The sequence below is a fragment of the Drosophila erecta genome, unplaced genomic scaffold (genome assembly GCF_003286155.1).
Source record: "Drosophila erecta strain 14021-0224.00,06,07 unplaced genomic scaffold, DereRS2 tig00000307-arrow-arrow-pilon, whole genome shotgun sequence".
NCBI lineage: Eukaryota > Metazoa > Arthropoda > Insecta > Diptera > Drosophilidae > Drosophila > Drosophila erecta.
The window spans coordinates 777,385-800,005 of NW_020825221.1; the positions used below are offsets into that span (position 1 = coordinate 777,385).

Genomic DNA, 22,621 nt, shown 5'->3' on the forward strand with positions numbered 1-22,621 from the left:
AATATAAGTTGATCTGAAGATCAACCCAGGCCAATTATAATGCTTTGGCGATATCCGATCCATCATGAAATTTGATTAACTGCTCCTTGTCGCAGTTAGACTCTCCTTCCAGGGCTGCTGATACCATTTACGGATTGGAAAGTGACCTCGCGACAGTAGTTCCTTCACCTGACGACGATAGAAATCACCTCCTGAACTTAGTCCCCTCCAGAGATTAAATCATCTAGATTGAAATCTCTACGAATAACTTTTATTTCAACTGGAAATGATTCCTCCTCATCATTAGAGAAGTGATGCATCGCTCTCATAGCCAAGAAGTCAGCTGGCTTGGTTCCATAAGTCACAGTGTTCAATTTAAAAACCGTCAATTCATCCTTGGAGTTCTCTCGCCAACTGCAAAAAGTCATCCGGGAGATATCTCCACAAAGGGTCAGATTACAAAATCGATTTTTTGCTGAATTGTTGGCCCTGCAAGAAGTAAGTCGCTCAGAGAGCTACCAGAAGTCGTTTTAGAAGATCCATCAAATACGACACGAAGCTTTGTGCTCGTGCTCTCCTCCTTATGTACGCAGTGGTGAGGCAAAAATAATTGTGGTACTAATATGTTCCTTGTTAGGAAAGACATGTGGCTTAAATCGATATACTCCCGTATATCCAGCTTAGCTTCTAAACTCCTGAAACGACGAGCCAGCGCCAATTAAAAGGTCAGTTCGTTGTGAAATACATATACATGTATTGAAATAAGGATCAGTGCGAGTAATGTTTTGTGGTATCCTCCGTGATGTTGCATTTATATTGAAATGGGGCTGATAATCCGTGATACTGTGAGTCACAACAGATGCGCATGAAGGACGAATGAAGGACAGGCTTGCATCCTGTGCTTGCGCAAAACTATCGACTGCCTTATCAAAAGGTAGATTCTCCGATCCCAGAAATCGATCTTCTATGATTCAAATTCAGTTGACTAGCTAAGCAGAAGTTATGAAGCTTAGCTGAGCATGACAAGGCATGAGTGCTCCAATTCTATTTCTTACGTAGATAATGGCAGTTGGAAGCAACAATGAATCGATCGGCATAATATTTAAGGTTTTTGGTGGAGGGCGATCATCAGTTAATCAGGTTGCGAAGATGGAGAACATGTAGGTGGATTACAAGGGAATCATCCACTATGAGCTGCTCCCATATGGCCAGACGCTTAATTCTACCATCTACTGCGAACAACTGGACCGCTTGAAGCAGGCGATCAACCAGAAGCGTCCAGAATTGGCCAACAGGAAGGGTGTAGTGTTCCACCAGGACAACGCCAGACCACACACTTCGTTGATGACTCGTCAGAAGCTACGGGAGCTCAGATGGGAGGTTTTATCGCATCCACCATATAGCCCGGACATAGCGCCAAGTGATTACTACCTGTTCCTGTCCATGGCGAATGCCCTTGGTGGTGTAAAGTTGAACTCAAAAGAGGCTTGTGAAAAGTGGCTGTCCGAGTTCTTCGCAAATAAGGCGGGAGGTATTATGAAGTTGGACACAGATTATCGAACAAAACGGCGCATATTTGAACTAAATCACTGATCACCGATCACTGTAACATTTTTTATAAAGCATTGAATAAAGAGCAAAAAAAGCGGAAGGGAGATATTTGCTAACCTATTATATACTTATATTAAAATAAAATTTAACTTTATAAAAGTTAATTTTACAATCTGTAATGTATGTATGTATGTACTTGTATGATCTTGTATTATTTATTTTGTTTATAAATATGATAATGGTTCTAATTTTGTTACATTATTGTTACATAACAGAACAATTAAAAGATTTTATTATGTTATCTCATTCCATTATAATTTCTCTATTACTAATGATATTTTGATTTAAAACCATTTTTTATAATTTCCAAGTTAAAATAATATTTGGCTCTATATAAATTACGCCAAGATTATTATGGATTTTAGAATATCTACACTCTGCTGGTGATTGATTTAGTATGCCTGTAATACACTTATTTAATATTGATTCTCTGGAGTATTGTTAATAAAGTTGATTATTTTGAATGTAAAATTTATCATGAACATCTTCTATTAGTATTTTTTTGACTTTTTCTGATATAATATATATATATTTTTCTGATTCTAATATATTCAAAAGTGCTGTGTCGGGAGCAGAACTAGCGATCTATTTAATTTCTCTAAAACATTTATACTTTTGCCAATTTAAACTTTAACGTAAATCACATTTTCAAATAATCTTTCTTGCCCACTGTAATCGGTCACTTCTTGCACATATTAGCTTTCAATTATCTCACTATTTTATTATCGCTTTCTTCTTTAACGAGCTTTTGCGCATGCTCAGCTTCTTACGCTTTTGCTTTGGACTCTTCAAGTCAGTCGAAAGTCGTTCTTCGTTTGTTCTAATCTGTCTCTCGCGACACTTACATTCTAAGCGCACTTAACTAATGCTGTCTGTATAATAAACAAAATCGTTAATAAATTAAATAAGAATTATACAATATCGTTTGTACTAATTTGATATTAATTATTAAAAAGGGCTGTCAAACCAGTCAGTCCTCGTAACAGTGGTGACCCCGACATGATAAACCACTAATTTTCGGTTTGGTTAATTATTTAAATATCGTTTTTAATAATTATTAAAAAACGCTTTGTACATATTCGGTGTAAAGGCTCTAAACGAACAAAAAACTCAAACCTTTTTAAAAAATTCTTTTGTACACGTGTTTCAAAAGTTAAATACAAAATTTTGAGAAGTGCATAGTGGATCACATATGCTTGGTTTACATACCATACAGCTAGTTTCAAGTGCCGGGCTTTCGGTATATATATAACATACATACATACATATATATACATACATATATATACATACAAACACATACATTTTCGTTCTTTTCTATCGCGTGATATTTCGAAGTGACCAAATAACTGTTTCAAAGGTTCACTAACCTTTAAGAGTATATACATTCGGACCTTATATACATTTTGTACAGTTTTTAGACTTTTCGAAAAATTAAAAAAATGAATTCGGAGATTACGGGATCTCCTAACCCTACTGTGGCATCAAGGGACATTGATTTTTATAAGGCTAGAGCTAAATAATTTTGATGATTCGGATCTTGAGGTGCGCATTGAAATTTCTGCTCGAATGCAATCAGACTTTGACGCATCTCAGACCACTCTAGAGAAGCTCGACTTATTGGAGTTGACTTCTGACGCGCGAACCGAATTTAACCAAGTCTATTGCAGTGTCAGATCAAAATTAAATCGTGAACTCAATCGCTTACAAAAATCCTTAATTGCTAATTCCACGGTAATTCGAAATGTGATCGAGGATCAAAGTACTTTTCGGTGTTCAGCTAGCAGCTCTCGACTCCCTGAATTCAAATTACCGCGTTTCTCCGGTTCTTACATGGATTGGCCAGATTTTTACTCCATGTTCAAGAACGCAGTTGGAAAACTCGAGGATCTGAGCAAAGTGGAGAAATTTCAGCATCTAAGATCTTGCTTAGATGGCGCTGCGTTGGACACTATACGATCCCTGGAGCTGACAAGTGAAAATTATGATATCGCATTGAATTTATTATTGAAACGTTTTGATAACAAATTATTACACTTTCAGGCACACGTACGGTCAATTTTTGGGTTCAAAGGTGTTGAGAGAGGTTCTGCAAGCAGTCTTCGTGAATTGAGCGACAAAATTAATTCACATTTACGGGCTTTGAGCACAATAGCATCATCGCAGGAAATTGCTGATGGAATGCTGATTCATCTCATCGCTTCAAAATTGGATCCAGCTACACGCGAAAAATGGGAAGAGTCTTTGCCAACGTACAAGCTTCCGAAATGGACCGAGATGTCAACGTTTTTAGAGAAGAGATGCCGAATGATGGAAAATTTGGAAAACGCTGTGGTAACCCAAACATCCAGCGCTCAGGTGGGAAAATTAAAACCGTATCGAAATGCCCTCATCTCTTCGTCTGGCCCCTCTTGCCCATTGTGCAACGCCAAAGATCATAATTTATTTAAGTGCCCTAAATTCTTGAATTTGATTCCAACGATGCGTTACAAGGAGGCAAAGCGTCTTCATCTTTGCCTAAACTGCCTTCATAAAGGGCACAGCTTACAACAGTGCAAGTCTGGGCATTGCAAGCATTGCCAATCCAAACACCACTCATTGCTTCACATGGATTTGAGCACCAGCACTGTCGTTAGGCAATCTCCTCTTGATTCTCAGCCCAATTCATCTTCTATTCTTGTATCTAAATCTACATCGATTGCATCACCTAAGCCCAAAAATGAAAATCAGACCGAATACGTGATGCTAGCCACAGCTGTAGTTTATCTCAAAAATCGCTCTGGAGTTTTTGTTCCCTGTCGAGCTCTATTAGATAATGCAGCTCAACTAAATTTAATCACCACTCGCCTCGCCAACCAACTTCGGCTGAAATCCCATCGAACTGGCATACGGATTTCGGGAGTTGGAGAAACTTCTCTCTCATCAAATAGTTCAATCGACGTTGAGCTTAAATCTCGTGATTCATCGTATCACACATCGCTTACTGCTGCCGTACAAAACACAATCACCGGCTATCATCCGCATTTTGACATTAAATCTTCTGATTGGAATATTCCTCTGAACATTCATCTTGCGGATCCATTTTTTAATAAAAGCCAACGAATAGACCTTTTAATTGGAGGTGGTCTATATTATGGATTACTTTGCGCGGGCCAAATTAAAATTGCAGAAAATTTGCCCTATCTTCAAAAGACACGACTCGGTTGGATCGTAGGTGGAATTGTTGCTCCCTCATCAAGAAGCCTTTCAGCATTGGCTGTATCAAACTTAGAAGCATCCCATTCTCCAGAAGTTGAAGATTTACCTAACATTTTGAAAAGATTTTGGGAGAGAGATCATTGCGTTGGATCTGCATCTTCCATATCGGACGATGATTTGCTGTGTGAGCAGCTATTTCAAAAGGGATATTCTCGACTCAGCTCTGGACAATATTCAGTTCGTTTGCCAGCTAAATTTCCTTTGAACTCTCTTGGAGACTCTTATGAGCGTGCATTACGCCGTCTTAAGTCTCTCGAAAACAAATTTGCTAAAGACTTGGATTTAAAGTTGCAATACTCAGCCTTTCTTAAGGAATACCTCGATTTGAAACACATGTCGCTTTCTAACAAGCAGTATACTTTGCCTCAATTCTATTTGCCACATCACTGCGTTCGCAAAACGGATAGTACAACAACAAAATTGCGTGTTGTATTTGATGGGACAGCAAAATCAACCACAAACCAATCATTGAATGATCTTCTTTTGGCTGGACCATCAATTCAACCCAAGCTATTCACCACGTTACTTCGATTCCGATTTTTCAGGATTGCCTTGTGTGGCGATATTTGCAAGATGTACCGTTGTGTCCGCATGACACATCCTGCTCAATATCTGCAGTGCATTTTGTGGCGCGACAATCCTGATGACGAGGTCAAGGTATACACTTTGGATACGGTGACCTACGGAACTAAGCCGGCTGCTTTCTTAGCAATTCGAGCTATGCAGCAATTAGCTCAGGACGAGGAGGCTGATCTACCACTTGCAGCAAATATCATTCGCCGAGACTTTTATGTAGATGACTTAATTTCGGGAGGCGATTCTGTTGAAGAAGTAACGCAAATTCGGATGCAGGTCAAAGAGCTGTTACGACGTGGTCACTTCCCAATAAGAAAATGATATTCCAATGAAGCTGCCGCTCTCGAAGGCGAATCTGAAGAGGATTTAGAAAAGCTGTTTCAGTTTCACGACGGAACTGACATTACAAAAACTCTTGGTCTTGTTTGGGATCCAAGTCGCGATCGTTTGATCTTTAATTTCTCAACAGATCTCGCTGTCGAAAAAGCAACAAAAAGATCCATCCTGTCAACCATCGCTAAATTTTATGATCCTCTTGGATTAATATCTCCCATAGTTACAAAACTCAAAATATTCATGCAGTTGTTGCATAAAGACAAGCTCAATTGGAATGAAAGCTTGCCTTTAAATCTTCATACATCATGGTTGGAGCATAAATCGCAATTCTCAACTGCCAGATATCTCAAATTTCCTCGTTTCGTCTTGCTTCCTTCTGCGTCTTTGGAAATACATGGATTCTGCGATGCCAGCATACCCGCTTATGGTGCCTGTATATATGTTCGCTCAGAAAGTCAAGGATCTATTACTTCGCATTTACTTTGTGCTAAATCAAGAGTTGCTCCTTTAAATTGGAATTGGCTGCAGCACACCTACTTTCTGACCTCATATACAACATCTCTAAAATCGTTCCATTTTCTTGCAGCTTTTATTGTTGGTCGGATTCAACTATAGCGCTCTCCTGGATTCGTGAAGCCCCATCCAATTTCAACATATTTTTTTCTAACAGGGTGGCTCAAATACAAGATAATACCAAAAACATGACATGGAGACATGTGCCAACGCAGATGAACCCAGCCGACATATTATCTCGTGGATGTTCGCCTCTTGAGCTAGTCACATCGAGCCAATGGTGTGAAGGGCCTGCCTTTCTACGCTCAGAGTCAAACAATTGGCCTGCAATCGTGCCACCTATAGTAGAGCTTCCCGAACGTCGTCGTCAAGTTTTAGTTGCAGCTCATCAACTTGATATATCGTTTAGCTGCAAATATCAAAACTCATTTGGCAAACTGCAGCGAGTCTTCGCTTACATTCATCGCTTTTTGGAACTTCGATTCAAAGATCGAGTTGGCGGTCGACTGCAAAATTCACTTTTGGACTTCAACGCGCGACATCCCATACTGCTTCCAAAACGACATGCCGTGACTTCATCAATGATTTTGTTCTACCATCACAAGTTCCTACACGCTGGACCACAAAGTCTTCTTGCCACGATTCGGCAAAGATTTTGGCCGATCGGTGGACGAAAAACAGTTGCAGCCATTGTCAGCAAGTGCGTACGATGTTTTCGTCTGAAGCCAAAGTTGTGCGAGCATATCATGGCTCCATTGCCAGCCGATCGTGTGCAGCCAAATCGCCCATTTCTCATCACAGGAGTCGATTTTTGTGGCCCATTTTATTGCAAATCTGAAGTGAGAAACAGGCCTGCATCCAAATGCTACATCTCAATTTTTGTTTGCTTCACCACTAAGGCAACACATTTGGAAGTGGTTGAAGACCTCTCTACGTCATCATTCATCGCTGCTCTTAAACGATTCGTTAGTATCAGAGGAAAACCAAATACAATTTGGTCAGACAACGCAACAAACTTTGTTGGTGCAAAGAATGAGCTCAAGGAACTTCGTCAACTCTTCCTCAGTGATCCGCAAACCAAGGATTTCAACAACGCCCTTTCCTCAATCGGTGTAAAATGGCATTTTATCCCACCTCGCTCTCCTCACTTTGGTGGATTATGGGAGGCGGCTGTAAAATCGGCCAAATTTCATTTTTATCGATTCGTTGGAAAAACGATCCTGACCTTTCATGAACTGCGCACTCTTGTTTGTGAAATCTCTGCTATGCTAAACTCACGACCTCTCTGTCCAATTACAGAAAATCCTAGCGACTTAGATGTTTTGACTCCTGGTCACTTTTTGATTGGGTCAACCTTTGCTACCTTCGATGAGCCTGACGTCACGCATTTGGACCTTAATCGTCTTGGTCGATGGCAACGCGTCTGCCAAATTCAGCAAAACTTTTGGCGAAAGTGGAGCTCCAATTACCTCTCTCTTCTTCAAGAGAGTGGCAAGTGGTGCAAGGTCGTTCGAAATCTGGAGCCAAACAACATTGTCGTCATCAAAGAAGACAACCTTCCTCCACTTCAATGGCGATTGGGAAGAATTGAAGAAACCATTCCTGGCGAAGATGGAAGCGTGCGTGTTGCCATAATACGCACTTCTACTGGACTAATCAAGAGAGCCGTCAACAAGATTGCTGTTCTGTCCGTCGATACCACTTCGGTTGAAAGGATGCCTCTTCCAACGGGGGGAGCATGTCGGGAGCAGAACTAGCGATCTATTTAATTTCTCTAAAACATTTATACTTTTGCCAATTTAAACTTTAACGTAAATCACATTTTCAAATAATCTTTCTTGCCCACTGTAATCGGTCACTTCTTGCACATATTAGCTTTCAATTATCTCACTATTTTATTATCGCTTTCTTCTTTAACGAGCTTTTGCGCATGCTCAGCTTCTTACGCTTTTGCTTTGGACTCTTCAAGTCAGTCGTAAGTCGTTCTTCGTTTGTTCTAATCTGTCTCTCGCGACACTTACATTCTAAGCGCACTTAACTAATGCTGTATGTATAATAAACAAAATCGTTAATAAATTAAATAAGAATTATACAATATCGTTTGTACTAATTTGATATTAATTATTAAAAAGGGCTGTCAAACCAGTCAGTCCTCGTAACATGCTGTTTTAATGATATCTCTAGGAATATGGGAAATAATAAGTATTTCGTTACAATCTGATTTCAACAAGGTCGAAGTTTTATTGTTCAACAATTTTAGAATTTACATGAAATTCGTGTTTCAATAATTTGGAGTAAAAAATGCCTAGTCTTGTAGGTTGCACACCGAGTTCTATGTATTCAGTGTATTCCGAGAATGTTGCAAATTTAATATTAAAACTTCTAGTCTTTGATAACCTTCATAAATTGCGCTTAAATGATTTAGTACTTCAATATTTCAATTTCTAATTTTTCTGTTAAATATTGTATAGGGGCTATACTGCTATATTCTTTAGCTTGTTTAATTAAATCGTTAAAAGTTTACTTTAGGTTTTGACCACGGATGATTCGGACAAAAAATATTATGAAGGGTATTGTGGATTAACTGTTTAATTAGGTTCCATTTGGGTTTCGGGTGTTCAGCTAGAATTATATTTACTTTTATTAATTTTCTTTTGTTTCTTGAATTTAGATTTGTAATGATCAATTTTTCTTTCTCTATTAGTTTCTTCGTAATGTTTGTCATCTGTTTGTTTTATTTGCTCTGTTTTCCTAAAAGGGTTAGTAGTTTTACTCTTAACTAAAATCTTCAGCTTATCTATTCTATTGATAAGGGTGTTCCTGCTTAAATGTTAGTTTTATAATTATAGACATAGAGTAGTTTCAAATTTTGTGAATTTAATTATACTATTTATGATTCTTAACTTTTCGTTGATAGTTTTATGGAACGTTTCAATGTCAGAAATTCCATTTTTTCTTGTTGTGACATTTATATCACATTTTCAGACTTTAGCCATAAGTGTAATGCAGCACACATGAATGCAGAATCTTTATCGGCTTTTATTTCGGACGGTTTTCCTATGACATTAAAGATTTTGAGTAAAGCTCTTTTTGCCTTAATCCAGTCTCTAGAGCTGACTTCAATTAAGGCGGCGTATTTGGAGTAAATGTCAATGCATGACAAAAATGTTTTATTGTCGTTTAAATAAAAATCGATAACATATTTTTCTCTGGGATTGAAAACTTGTGGAGTTTTGTGTCTCTATATTCTGTTTTGCACATGTTACATACTTCGCATTCATTAATAATTTTCTGTATTAACTTTTGGTAATCTGGGTAGTAATATTTTTCTTTGAAAGTGGTTGCTCTCATACCTTTAGTTATATTGTTCGGATTGACAATTTCTATGTAGGCGTTTTGAAATGTAATGAAATTGGTTTCGATGTGAATGTAAATTATGCTATTCTTTGTGCACAAATATTATTTTATTAATTCTTTGGCATCGGCATTCGTCATTTCTTCATAATGAATTTTAAGTTTTGTTTTGTGGAAGTATTTTAGTGTTTCTGTATTATTATTATTATCTTTAATAAATTCTATTTGCCTATATAGTAATTTATTGGTTTTTCCGTTACGAGAATATAAGATTGGTTGTCATCTGCTTGTGTTGGTAACGAGATTTCACTGGAAGTTTCTCCTAAGAGATTTTCTTCAATTTTTACTCTAGAGCATCGACTACATGATTTTCCATTACCTGAGAGATATATTATGTGGTGATCAAACTCATTTAATCTGATTTTCCACCTTTGAAGTTTCATATTTGGATTCTTTATTGAATCGAGCCATACTAACGGCTTGTGATCGCTTAAGATCTCAAACTTTCTACCAAAGAGATAGGACCTGAAATATTTAGTGGCCCAAACGACTGCAAGGAGTTCTTTCTCTATTGCGGAATAATTAAGTTCATGCTCGTTTAGAGTTCTACTTGCAAAGCATATGGGTTTATGCTTTTGCGACAGTACCACGCCTACAGCAAAATTGGTGGCGTCAGTAGTTAATGAAAAAGGCTTTTTAAAGTCAGGATGTGTGAGTATTGGATCGGACGTTATTAAAAGTTTTAGTTTATCAAAAGCTAAGTTATAAAGCTCCCGAAGTTGGGAATACATTTTCTGTAAAATCCGCAATGACCAAGAAATGATTTTATTTCTTTGGTATAGGGAAGTTTAGTTTTTATTGGGTTTGGTCTGATGCAGGTGAATTTTTTAATCCAAATGGCATCCAAGTATATTCGAAATGGCCATTTTTAGTGGAAGAGGATGTCTTCGCTATGGAATTTTCATCCATTTGTATTTGATGAAAACCTTTTGCTAGGTCAATGGTAGTGAAATATTGGCAATTACCAAGCTTGTCTAATATTTCATCCATTACTGGTATAGGGTATTTGTCGTCAACGGTTATATCGTTGAGGTTGCGATAGTCAATGACTATGCGAAATATTGCCTTTCCCGATGCGTCTTCTTTTTTGGTACTACCCAAATAGGAGAGCAATACGGAGACTTGGACTGTCTTATGATGCCTTGTCGCATAATGTCTTTCATTTGTTTTTCGACTTCTTCATCGAAACTTTGGGGGTATTTATAAGGCCTTTTATATATTGGGTCCTCACATTTTGTAGTTATTGAATGTTTTATTGTTCTAGTGAAGGTCAAATTTTCACCCTCCTTGTACTGAATATCTTTAAACTCATGCAAATCCTTTGTGAGGGCTATTTCCTCTTTGTTGTTTAAATGGTCAAATCTGAATTCATTAAATTCCCTTAACTCATTTTGTAACGAGAAGTTAAATTCTGTATTATTTTGTCGATGGCGGATCTTTACTTAAAAAATGCTTTATGAAGTTATGCCTATTTAAGTTAACGGTTTGTTCTGCATAGCCTATGGTAACTTATGTAATTACCGCTTTATTTAATTAAGAGATACAATGGAAAGTTAATTTGATGCCGTAAGCTTGTTGCGCGGCAAGGCTGAAGTCGAGAGTGACCAGTCTGACGATATCAGAAGATATCGTCCTCCAGGAAAGGTCTTGGCGTTAGTACTTGTTTACGTCGTGTTGCCAGACTGGGCATTAGTCTGGGCGCCACATCTACTCCCCCTCCAGTGACTTCGCCAGGTGATGAAGGTAACGGTATAAATTGTGGAGCTGCAGGTGCAGGGCTCGGTGGCGTAGGTGACTGTGAAATCTGTTGGACAGGCGGTGGATCCTCGTGGTGGTCTTCGCAAGCGTCAGCTTCAGCTAAGAAGGCAGGCTTGAGGAGGTCGACTGATATGGCCTTCTCTTGTCCATGAATGCTGATGATGTAGAACTTGTCATCAACCCGGCGTATTACCCGATGAGGCCCCGTGTAAGGCGGCTCGAGTGGTTTTTTAACAGATGCCACTCGCTTGAAGACGTGTGTACAAGATCTCAGGTCCCTACAAATGAAAACAGGTGGTTTAGCGTGATGCGCTGCAGGAGCAGCCCGACTGATATGTTGACGTAGTTGAGTCGGTGATCCTTGCTGAAGGCGGTTGGGGGGATGTCTAGGTAGCTCCAGGACCCTCAAACGCTGCCTTAGTGTGCCAATAATCCGGACTCCGACGGCGGGCAAATCGGGAAAGACCCCGATGACCACACGAACAGCCGCAGCGGCTGCTCTGGCGGCCAGGGAGCACGAACAGACGCCCAAGAAGAGCCAACAGGTGGTGGATATCCAGATGCCGAATGCTCCATCCATCGATTGCTTCGGTGGTACATATACGATCCCAACCCAATTCCAGGGAGGTTTCCCCGGCTCCCGTCTTCAATATATTCACACCTCGATCCAGAAGGTACTCGGCCAGCTATAGCCCACTGACCACGGCAGCCAATGGAGCTACCCTCTGCCTCACTCCGCGGGTTTCCCAGCTGAGGCAGGAGGAATGCGCAGACCTGAACAGCCGGGAGGTGAACCATGAGCGGGAAGTTCATCGGGAAATACAAATCTCGCAGAGCTGGGAGGACCTGACGCTGGTGGCCGAGAACTGGTTGTGCAAATCGGACGAGTTCTCCAATCCCCTGCAGGTCAGCCTGCCACCCACCGGCACTACCAGCTGTTCCAGTCCCAGTCCCACAAACAATCGCGCGGGCATGAGACTACCATACTCCCCGTTGCCCACGAGACGCACGTTTGCCACCAGGAGGTCGATGTCTCCCATTGCCATGAGGCCATCTCAGCTGGGACCCGTGAAAAGAAAATTTGAGTTGGACGATAATCCCACTCCGGGCAGCAATTTGAGCATGTACTCTCCTCCGCCTGTGAAGAAAACTTGTAGAACAACTTGTAGAACAAGGGATGTGGTTCGAGGAAGCCTGTTTCTTGGGCCTCGAATATCGCTTGAGCACTGAAGCTAGACGGCATGCTTATGGTGTTGATGCGTGAGAGGGCGTCTGTCACTGCGTTGTTTTCCCCGGGATTGTACACTATCTCCGTTAAGAATTGGGAGATAAAATCCAATTGGCGGAGTTGTCGAGGTGATGCTGTGCTTGCTTTCTGCCTGAAAGCGTATTGTAGTGGTTTATGGTCGGTTTGGATGATGAATGGACGACCCTCTAGAATGTGCTTAAAATGGATGATACCAGCGAAAATAGCCAGGAGCTCGCGATCATACGTGCTGTAGCCTTGCTCTGCCGGAGATAGTTTCCGCGAGAAAACCCCGATAAGACGCCAAACGTTTGCCGACTAGTTGTTCGAGAGCAGCACCGATCGCTTTATAGGAGGCGTCCGTATTAAGGGCGAGGTGAGCCGATGGATGGGAAAGGAACGAAGAGCGCACGGCACGTAAAATTCCTTGCTTGCAGGCCCGGAATGCATTCTCCGCAGGCTATTTCGCGCTAGTCATTTTTGGTTGCGCCTTTTAGGTAGTCTGTGAGCGGGATTTGAGCCTGAGCTGCGCAATTCCATGATAGTTTGAGGCTTGGGAAAATTGTTGATTGCATGCGTGCTCTCAACAGGGGGCTTGAATCCGCTCGCGTTGACTTGGAACCCTAAGAAAATTACCTCACTTTTACCAAATTGGCACTTTTGAGGGTTAATTTGGAGTTGGTTCCTCTGCAAAATCTCAAAGATTGTCTGGAGGCGCCTCAAACGCTTCTCATGCGTTGTGGAGAACACGATGATGTCGTCCATATAGCACCCTAAGAATGCCACGAAGCAGGTTGTCCATGTGGCGCTGGAAGGTTTGCGCTGCATTGCGCAGTCCGGGTGGCATGCCGACGAACTCGAAAAAGCCGAACGGTGTAGTGACTGCTATTTTCGGAATATCATCTGGCGCGACTGGGATCTGGTGGGAGGCACGCACCAAATCGATTGTGGAGAAAACCGAGCATCCATGCAGACGTTGAAGAATGTCTTCCCCATGGGGAATCGGGTAGCGATCTGGAATAGTGGAAGCATTAAGTTTGCGATAATCACCAGTAGTGCGCCATTCGATGCTCTTCTTGGGGACCAAATGAATAGGACTGGCCTATTGGCTGCTGGAGGGACGAATCACTCCTTGCTGGAGTAATAGATCGAAATCCCGGCGTGCCGCTTTTAATTTTTTGCCTGTAAGCCGTCTTGGCTTGTCAAAAACAGGTGGGCGAGTTGTTTGAATGTAATGCGCAACCTCATTATGAACAAAGCGACGAAGAAGATTGGAATACGTGCGATCTATTCCACTGGAACTTTGCACGCTGATTGTAGAAACGTTGTAGAGTTTTGCTTCTTCAACTTCTCCTTTGGTCGAAACAGCTTTTGAGGGATCTATAAGGCGTTTACCCTTGAGGTCGAGGATGAGGCGTTGTGCGTGAGGAAATCTGCTCCGATGATTGCTGATTGGAAGTTCGCAAAGACGAACGATCAGGTGAACTTACGCCGTAGGTTGAGACCAAAAGTTAGATTTAGCGTGCCGTAGGTATCAATTATTGACGTGTTGGCCGCGTAGAGTTTGAAGTCGTCTTTGCGACGATGCATTCCCTTGATTATCGAACCAGGTATGAGTGAGATGACTGATCCGGAATCGATAAGGAATTTTACGTTGGTATTACGATCGATTATGTGAAGTCGGTACTCCTTTGAGGGGCGAGTGCTTGGAGATCAGCTGTCACCAGTCGCCTGAACAGATGACAGCTTTTTTAGTTTCCCTGCTGTGACACCCAGGCACAGGGCGAGGAGCATTTTTGTGCATTAGATCCGAATTTGGCATGATAAAAGCAGACACGTGGTGCTCGGAGTTGCTGCTTGTTGCGATCGGCTGGGCGAGAATGGCTGGGAGGCTGCATGTTCTGCAGAAGAGTTAAAGAGGCCTTGATGGCAGCGATGTCGCGATTCAAGTCGTCCATGACACTTGTGCCAGCTGCCGGCGCGTATTCGCGGGTGTGGCCTCTGAATTGTGCCGAGGAGGACCCAACAGCCATGACAAAAGAACCCGATTCCTCTTCCATGAGATTGTCAGCGAGTGCAGTTTGCGCATCCAGGAGCGTAGGAGCTTCAAGCCCCGTTGAACGTGCTGCGGTAGCAGGCTCTCTCAGCGGACTCGCAAGGCGTCTGCAGACGCGCGACCATCAGCAAGAGTTGTCGTTTGCCGAAGGAGCTGCGAGGGCTTCTTGTCCCTAAGGTCAAGCTCCAGTAAAGCGCGCTGCAACTGTCTGTCCGGTGATTCCGTAAATCGCTTGATGATAATCTCCTTCAGGTGCTCGTATTTGTTGACTTCCGAGGGTTGCTCCAGAAAATCAGATACTTAAGTCATTATATCAGCATCCAAAGCACTGATTAAATGGTAGTAGCCCGTGCTATCTGAAGAAATGCGGCTGCATTGAAATTGCGCTTCGATCTGCACAAACCATAACCGCGCATTTTGCTTCCAAAATGGCGCCAAACGAACCGACGACAGGGAAAACGGTGCCTGAGTTATCGGTGACGGCACAGTTATGCCTTCACCTCCCCTGAAACCTCCCAGAACAGCAACCTATATACGGAACAATCAACCCGGACGGATTTCAAATTATTACATTCAATTATACATTCAACACTCGCACGACTTAACTAGCGCAGCCGGAAAAGAAACCTAAAGGATATCCAGAGCATCCAAAAGAAGACAGATATGAAAATCACCGGAATATTAATAATTATTATACTGTAATGCAGGTAAGCAGCCGGCCAAGTGACTTCAATAAGTGAGTGCAAATATAAAACAAGAAAAGAAACGAAATTAAAAATAATGCAGTGCACCCAAACGAATTGTAAATTCCGTGCGGTTAAAAGAAAAAGAAACCGACTCCAAAACATACATAAATACCTTTATACACAAGAGCAACTATGCAAAATCAACAAATAACGGTGTGCGGAAGCAAAATAAACGGCACTAACAATTGTGCATTACACACGCAAATCTAAAAGCATATTAGTAAATATATATTAATCAATCGCTGAAGACCGTTAATGCATCGCGCATTAAAATATATAGACGCTAATATACGGTGGAACAAAGAAAACAAAAAGAAATTAAGCAATTAGGGAAAAAACTGAATACCATAAAAAAAAATAAAATATATATATATACATATTTAGGCAGCCATCAATCGCTGATCGCCGCTAATTCATCGCGCATTAAAATATGTAAACACTAAATATGCAATGAAACGAATATACTATTAAACTCCAAAAATTACAATTAAAATTTCGTACTACCGAACTAAACATATTTTTAGCAGCAATCAATCGCTGATTGCCGCTACATAATGCATCGCGCAATTAAAATATGTAAACGCCTAATATGTGCCGCAATAAAAAAAATAAATAATTTTGCATATTACACAAAAAAAAAATTATGCAAACATATTTAGGCGGCATCAATCGCTGATAGCCGCTCTTGCATCGTGCATAAATATCTGAATATAGCCACACTGAAAAAAAAGGGAAAACATAACGAAACCAATGTGCCACAACTTAACATAATTAATGCATATGTGTATATAAGTGCGGTGTATATAAGGGGAAACCGGCACCGACAGCAGTTCGTAGGGAGGCCACTTGAGTTTGTTTATGTGGGCGTACATACTTGCATGCACGCCGCAGCTTCCGGCCGCTACATTGTAGACGGTGTCGCATAACAACATAAACTGTACTCAGTAAAATCGACAAGACGACCGCCGCGGAGTCGGATACTTTTGCGCATCGGATCATAAAAGAAAAAATATACAAATAATCAAATCTTATGGCTGCACAATGTACACTGGAAAACACTTAAAATAAGCATTGTATTGAAACCACTTGGCCCGGCGGCTTTAAAAGTTACATTTTCTTGATGATATAGACACAAATTAATAATATCAACGAATCTGTTAGGATCAAACCGATACATATTCCACTCCACATCCCACATTCTACTAACGATAAGTACAAGCAAATCGACAAATAAAAATTAAAGAAAAGGAAATTAAAAAAAAAATATATATATATATATATAGAAAAATACCCTTCCCTAGAAATATACCCTACATTTGTATATCACAAATATATATTTTAAATATTTTACCTATATTTATAATTTGAAGACCTAAAATTATATATAAAAGTCCCACGGATTCTCAATATTTCATATATATATTTTTTTACCAATTTTAAGTATTTTATTACACTGATATACCCTTATTTTTCAAAATTTTACTTATATATTTTTGCCAATTCGCAACATTTATTATAACATATATAACATATACAACATTATATAACATACCCATATTCTCAATATTTCACATATATACATTTTACCAATTCTTAAAAATTTATACACATACTCACCCCTATATCCTAAGAATTTCTGGAAAACTTAGAGAGTAAAAGAAAAAAATGTTCAAACAATCTAACTTGCAAATGTCCAAAAAGACAATTGTGGATAAGACAAAGTCTAGGCTAGGCCTTAGAAGCAGTAGTAGTCTACCCGAGATAAGGGAAGAAGAGGTCATAATCATGGATTCGGGAAACGCGTCCGGGGGTTCCAGGACTACGAGCCCGTCACCCCATGCAATTAACATGCTAGTACTCTGATGAATACCTCCATGAATACCTCGATAAATATATTATGACACTGAACCCACAGGATATTCTGGCATTCGTAAAGCAATTGCCGACTTTCGACGGGGCCCCGGGGACCCTTCAAAAATTCATAGTGAGCGTAGAAGAAGGGATTATGTTAATTAGAGGAACCGACCAAACGCCATACGGTCGATTATTACTACGTACTCTAAGAAATAAAATAGTAGGGAAGGCAGACGAAACCTTGAACATGCTAGATACCAAGCTCAAATGGGACAGTATCAGGGACAACCTGAAGCGCATGTACGCATGCAAGAAAACGGAACCGATACTGATTGCGGAATTTCAAAACCAACCCGACGGACTCCCCTTCGGGAGACTATTCGGTGAAGTCACTCGACTCAGGAGTGAGTTGTTGGCACTGACCGCCGATGTCGGAATATATCTAAATGCCTTTTTAGTTGGCCTCCGCAACCCACTCAAGACGGTCATCCGGACTAGAAACCCGTCGACCATAGAACAGGCCCACGAATGGTGCCAAATTGAAAAAAGTATCATATATCAGAGGCAGAACAGGTCTAGTAACAATTACAACAACAACTTCGACCGCAATAGGTCGTTTCAAAACAGATCAGGCGGACGCTTCGAGCGAAACCGCAACTATTCCCAAAATAATTACAGACAGGACAACCGGAGAAATAACTCCTTCCGACAGGAAGAACTCCGTAGCGACGACAACAACAACCAAAATAATAATTTCAGGGGAGAACCACCTGTCCCGAGATAAAACAACCCGGACCGGCGCAACGGACCCCCCCAAAGGGCTCCAGCCAATTTTAATAACATCGACGACAGCGTAAATTTTCAACCAGGAGCCTCGACCGACAAGTCGGCTACCTGAGTAACAAAACGCATGGCTCTGCCCTCCCCTACATAACTTTGACCTTATTCGACCCACCTAAACGCCTTAAATTTCTTATCGAGACCGGTTCCTCATACTCCTTCATCGACCCAGACATAATTTCACAACAATTAACTCGGAGACTTGACCAGGACATCAGAATAACCACTGTCATGGACAGTTATACATTGAGAACGGCAACAATTTTGCCTATGCCAAAGGAATTTGGAGAGCAGGGCGATGTAACCCTCTTACTCTTCAAATTCCACCCATATTTCAACGGGCTTCTTGGCATAGACTTTCTCACCAAGCATAAGGAAAATATCGATATCGAGAACCTGAAACTCGAGACAAAATCTGCCTCAATTGATATAATAACACAGATTAATAAGGAAACGCAGGAACTTCACATTGCACCCCACAGCAAATCCCGTGTTAAATTGCCTCATTACACAGGCGATTCGGTCCTGCGAGACCTGCCTTACTCTCAAGTATGACAGGCACCCACAGAAACCAACTTACAAAATGCCCGAAATCCCGAACGGACCATTAGATATCTTGCATACGGATATCTACACGGTCAACAAAAACTATAACCTGACGATTATAGACAAGTTCTCCAGATTCGCCCAGGCATTTCCACTGCCTAATAACAACTCCGTAAATGTCACTAAAGCATTCAAAAAATTCTTCAGTCAATTAGGGATACCCAAAAAGGTAATCCTTGACCAAGGGGCCGAATTCGCGGGAAATCTGCCTCCAATCTGCATTCTCCAAATCTGCATGGTCCAAAATGCTTGGACTTCCTATGTTAATTTTTGCAAGTGTGATAGTTACCATGAGATTCTGTAATTCCATAATACTTGATTACTTGAGGTTGTCTTTGTGGACCACCCTCCCTTTAATTAGAACTGTGAACCCCCAATCCGCCTCGATGGTCCTCTCCTCACATAGGGGACTTTACTGACTTTACTAGGACTTTATCGCCAACTTGGAACACTCTATTCTGCCGAGAAGCTTTTTCTCGAACTCTGGTCGTATTTTGGGCGTTTTTAATTTTTTCCTGGATATCATCGTGTGGACCGTCCGGATTTCCCGCATGATCTCAGCTGGCTTTTTTTTAATAACAGAATGGATTGATTTGTTATATCTGGCAGTGGCCAGCAAGATCCACTCCACTGTGTCACTTATGCCTTTATCGATTTTTAGGCATCTAGCAAGTTCGATCAACGTGCTGTGGAAGCGTTCCACCTGCCCGTTGGAGACGCAATGGTTCTAAAGCATGGCCACTATTGTGGGCGATTTCAATGATGGTTCATTGTCGCAGTATATGGCTTTGGCCCTGGGGAAAACATTCATGAGTTGTAGCAGAGTTGCCTTTAGTTCCTCTATGGTTCTAGACGGAATCGGCTGTACCATAGCGAATTTAGAAAACTTGTCAATGCAGGTGAGGAAGAATTTTTTGTCCGTTGATAAAATATCGATGTAGAATATTTCCACTACATGGGCCGGGATTGCTGTCTCACCGAGCTCCTGTTTCCTCGGATGTCTGTCATACTTTGCCTTGGCGCAAGTTTTGCAGTTGGTTGCTATCTCGCTTACCAATTTGGTCATTTTGGGGAAGTAATACTCAGAGAGTACTTGCTTCACGTTTTCTTGGGCCGACCTGTGAGTTCCGTTATGCTCGGCGGTGAGGATTTCTTTTCTCTCTTCGACCGCGAAAATGTCAGTGACCCTTTTTTTACAGTACATTTTTTGGCCGGGAATCGTCGAACAACTTCATCCTGTATTTGTGCCAGCGTGTGAAGATCATAGTGGAAGGCATTTACACCATTAGGAGTAATGGTGTTGGAAAGTTCCTCAATTAGGGTCTGCTTGCACGAGAAGTTGATTGAGTGCCGCCTCTTATTTCCAAACAATATAAAAGTGCTTTTCCAAGGGGATCGCGCCTCTTCTAAAATTATCTGGTTTTGGAAGTAGTTCACGGTCTTGTCTGTAGACTCAATCGTTTTTGTGAGCGATAGTTCAATGTGTCCTGTATTCCTGGTCTCCAACAACGTTGAGTTGTTGTCTCGAGAGGGCATCTGCAACGAGGTTACTTTTTCCGGGTTTGTAAAAAATTCGTGCGCCGGACTCATCGATGCGTACTTTCCACCTTTTTATTTTGGCGTTCGGACTGGATTCCGATACCGCAAATGTCAACGGTTGGTGGTCGGTAAAGATGTTTATCTCGTTTACCGCATATAGGTAGTGTCGCAATTTGGCTAGTGCCCAGACTATGGCTAACAGCTCCCTCTCCTTGGTATCATAGTTAACCTCTCTGTCGCTCAATGTCCTAGAGGTCATTGTAATGGGACGTCCCTCTTGGGACAGCACTGCGCCAATGCCGTAGGCCGAAGCGTCTGTCGTTAGATCAAACGCTTTTTTGTAATCAGGGTATCTCAGGATGACGTCCTCAGACGCCAGGATATTGCGTAGCTTTTCGAAGGCACGTTGTTGCGCTTCGGAAAATTCTACCTGGATACTCCTGGACCTGTGTCGGCTAACACTACCGTTCTCGCCCTTCAGTATGTCTGAAATGGGCCTAGCTATTGATGCGAAGTCTTTGATAAAGCAACGATAATAGCTGGCTAAGCCCAAGAATGACCTTACCTCAAATACGTTTTTGGGTTCCGGAAATTCCTTTATGGCCTTAACCTTTTCTGGGTCAGTCGCCGCCCCATTGTTGGTGACGATGAACCCCAGGAAGCTCACGCTTTTCTTAAAAAAACGTGACTTTTCTGCCGATATTCTCATGTTAGCATCGTACAGGCTCTTCAGAACCCAATCTACATGCTTGACATGGGCGTTTTCATCTTCCGAAAAGATGATGACGTCATCGACGTAAACGTAGCAGAACTTTCCGATCTGCTCTCGCAGAATATCGTCAATTGTTCTTTGGAAGATGCTTGCGGCATTCCTGAGTCCGAATGGCAGCCTTCGGAACTCATACTTCCCTCCGTTTACTGAGAACGATGTCTTTTCACGGTCGCGTTCTGCGAGCGTGATTTGGTGGTAGCCAGACTTCAGATCGAGGGTCGTGAAGTATTTGGCCTTGCCGAGATTCCCCAATATCATAGAGATATTTGGCATGGGGTATCTGTCTGGTACCGTCCATTCGTTAAGTTTTCGAAAGTCCAGTACCAAGCGCATTTTTTTATTGCCCGCATCGTCAGTGCCCTTTTTGTCTACGACCCATATTGGGTTATTGTAGGGGGACTTTGACTTTTGGATTATGCCATTTTTAAGCAGTTCCTGAATTTCGCCGTTGACGAAGTCAGCTGCTCCCATGGGATATGGGTATAACTTGGCATAAATGGGCTCCTCATCAACCGTCCGGATGGTGGCTACCACCGACGTATTATAAGGAAGAGCCTCATTAGGATCAGCAAAAGCTTTTTTCCTATTCCCGAGCATTTTTAAAAAAGCACCCTTAATTAAGGGCGGTGCGTCCGAGCAATCTACTTTGGTGAAATTGACATCGGGGCAAGTATGAAAGTCAATTTGCTCTGCTCCGGAGCCCCATTTGAGCTGGCCGGAAGCTAGGCAAAGCGACGCGCCGGCCTGTTTTAACAGGTCTAGGCCAACGATCGCGTCAAAGGAGGTCAAGTCTGGTAATAAAAAAAAGGTAGCTTTAAGATTAAAAATGGACACAAAACATTTCTTAGTTATTGTAGTCATGCCATGAATCGAATGGATTGCAAATGGGGACTCCACCGGGCGGACGACTTTCAACCCTCGGATGAAATTTTTTGACGCACCCGTGTCAATCAGAAATTTCATGTCGATCCCTGCTACTCTTTGTCTGATGAGGGTTAGCAGGGACTTTCCCCTAAAAAATTGATAGCATCCGAGTCGTACTCCAGGATGGTATCGTCGTCGACCTTACTCGCTGCACCGGAGACTGCGATGGCATAAGCCGTGTTGGGATTATCTAAGGTTTGAGCAACATGGTTGACCCTTTGCCTTTTAGGAGGGGCCGAGCGGCCGCGTCTGGCTTCGATTTCGGGAAAGCCGGGACGTGGAATGGTTGCATTTTGGATAATAATGGGTCAATGTCCAAGGGTTCCGGTGTGCGTCCTCGAGCCATCCTGTCGCTTCGTGGAGCAGAGTGCATTTGTGCTCTGTGCTGCCTAGCAAAGTGCGGGTTCTTCCCGTCACTCCCCTGCGAGTTGGCTTCTGGAGGGGCCTGGTGGCGCTCCTGCACTTTGGGATATTGTCTACGGTCCCTATCTTCCTGGCTTCTTGCAAACGAAGTTGCGAGGGTGTACCTTTCGTGGTTGGATTCCACTTCCTGCGCCAGGGAGAGCGCTGTTGGCATGTCTTTCGGCTTTGCC

At 41.9% G+C, this 22,621-nt stretch overlaps 1 protein-coding gene across 1 annotated transcript in view; it reads left to right on the forward strand.

The window, feature by feature from the left end:
- The first annotated feature begins 1,128 nt into the window (after positions 1–1,128).
- Positions 1,129–22,621, forward strand: part of LOC6542807 (protein FAM122A) — a 51,699-nt gene continuing 30,206 nt past the window's right edge. Inside the window, 3 exon segments of the mRNA XM_026983539.1 lie at positions 1,129–1,139; positions 11,816–12,037; positions 12,039–12,598. Coding sequence (XP_026839340.1) covers positions 1,129–1,139; positions 11,816–12,037; positions 12,039–12,598 — 793 coding nt within the window.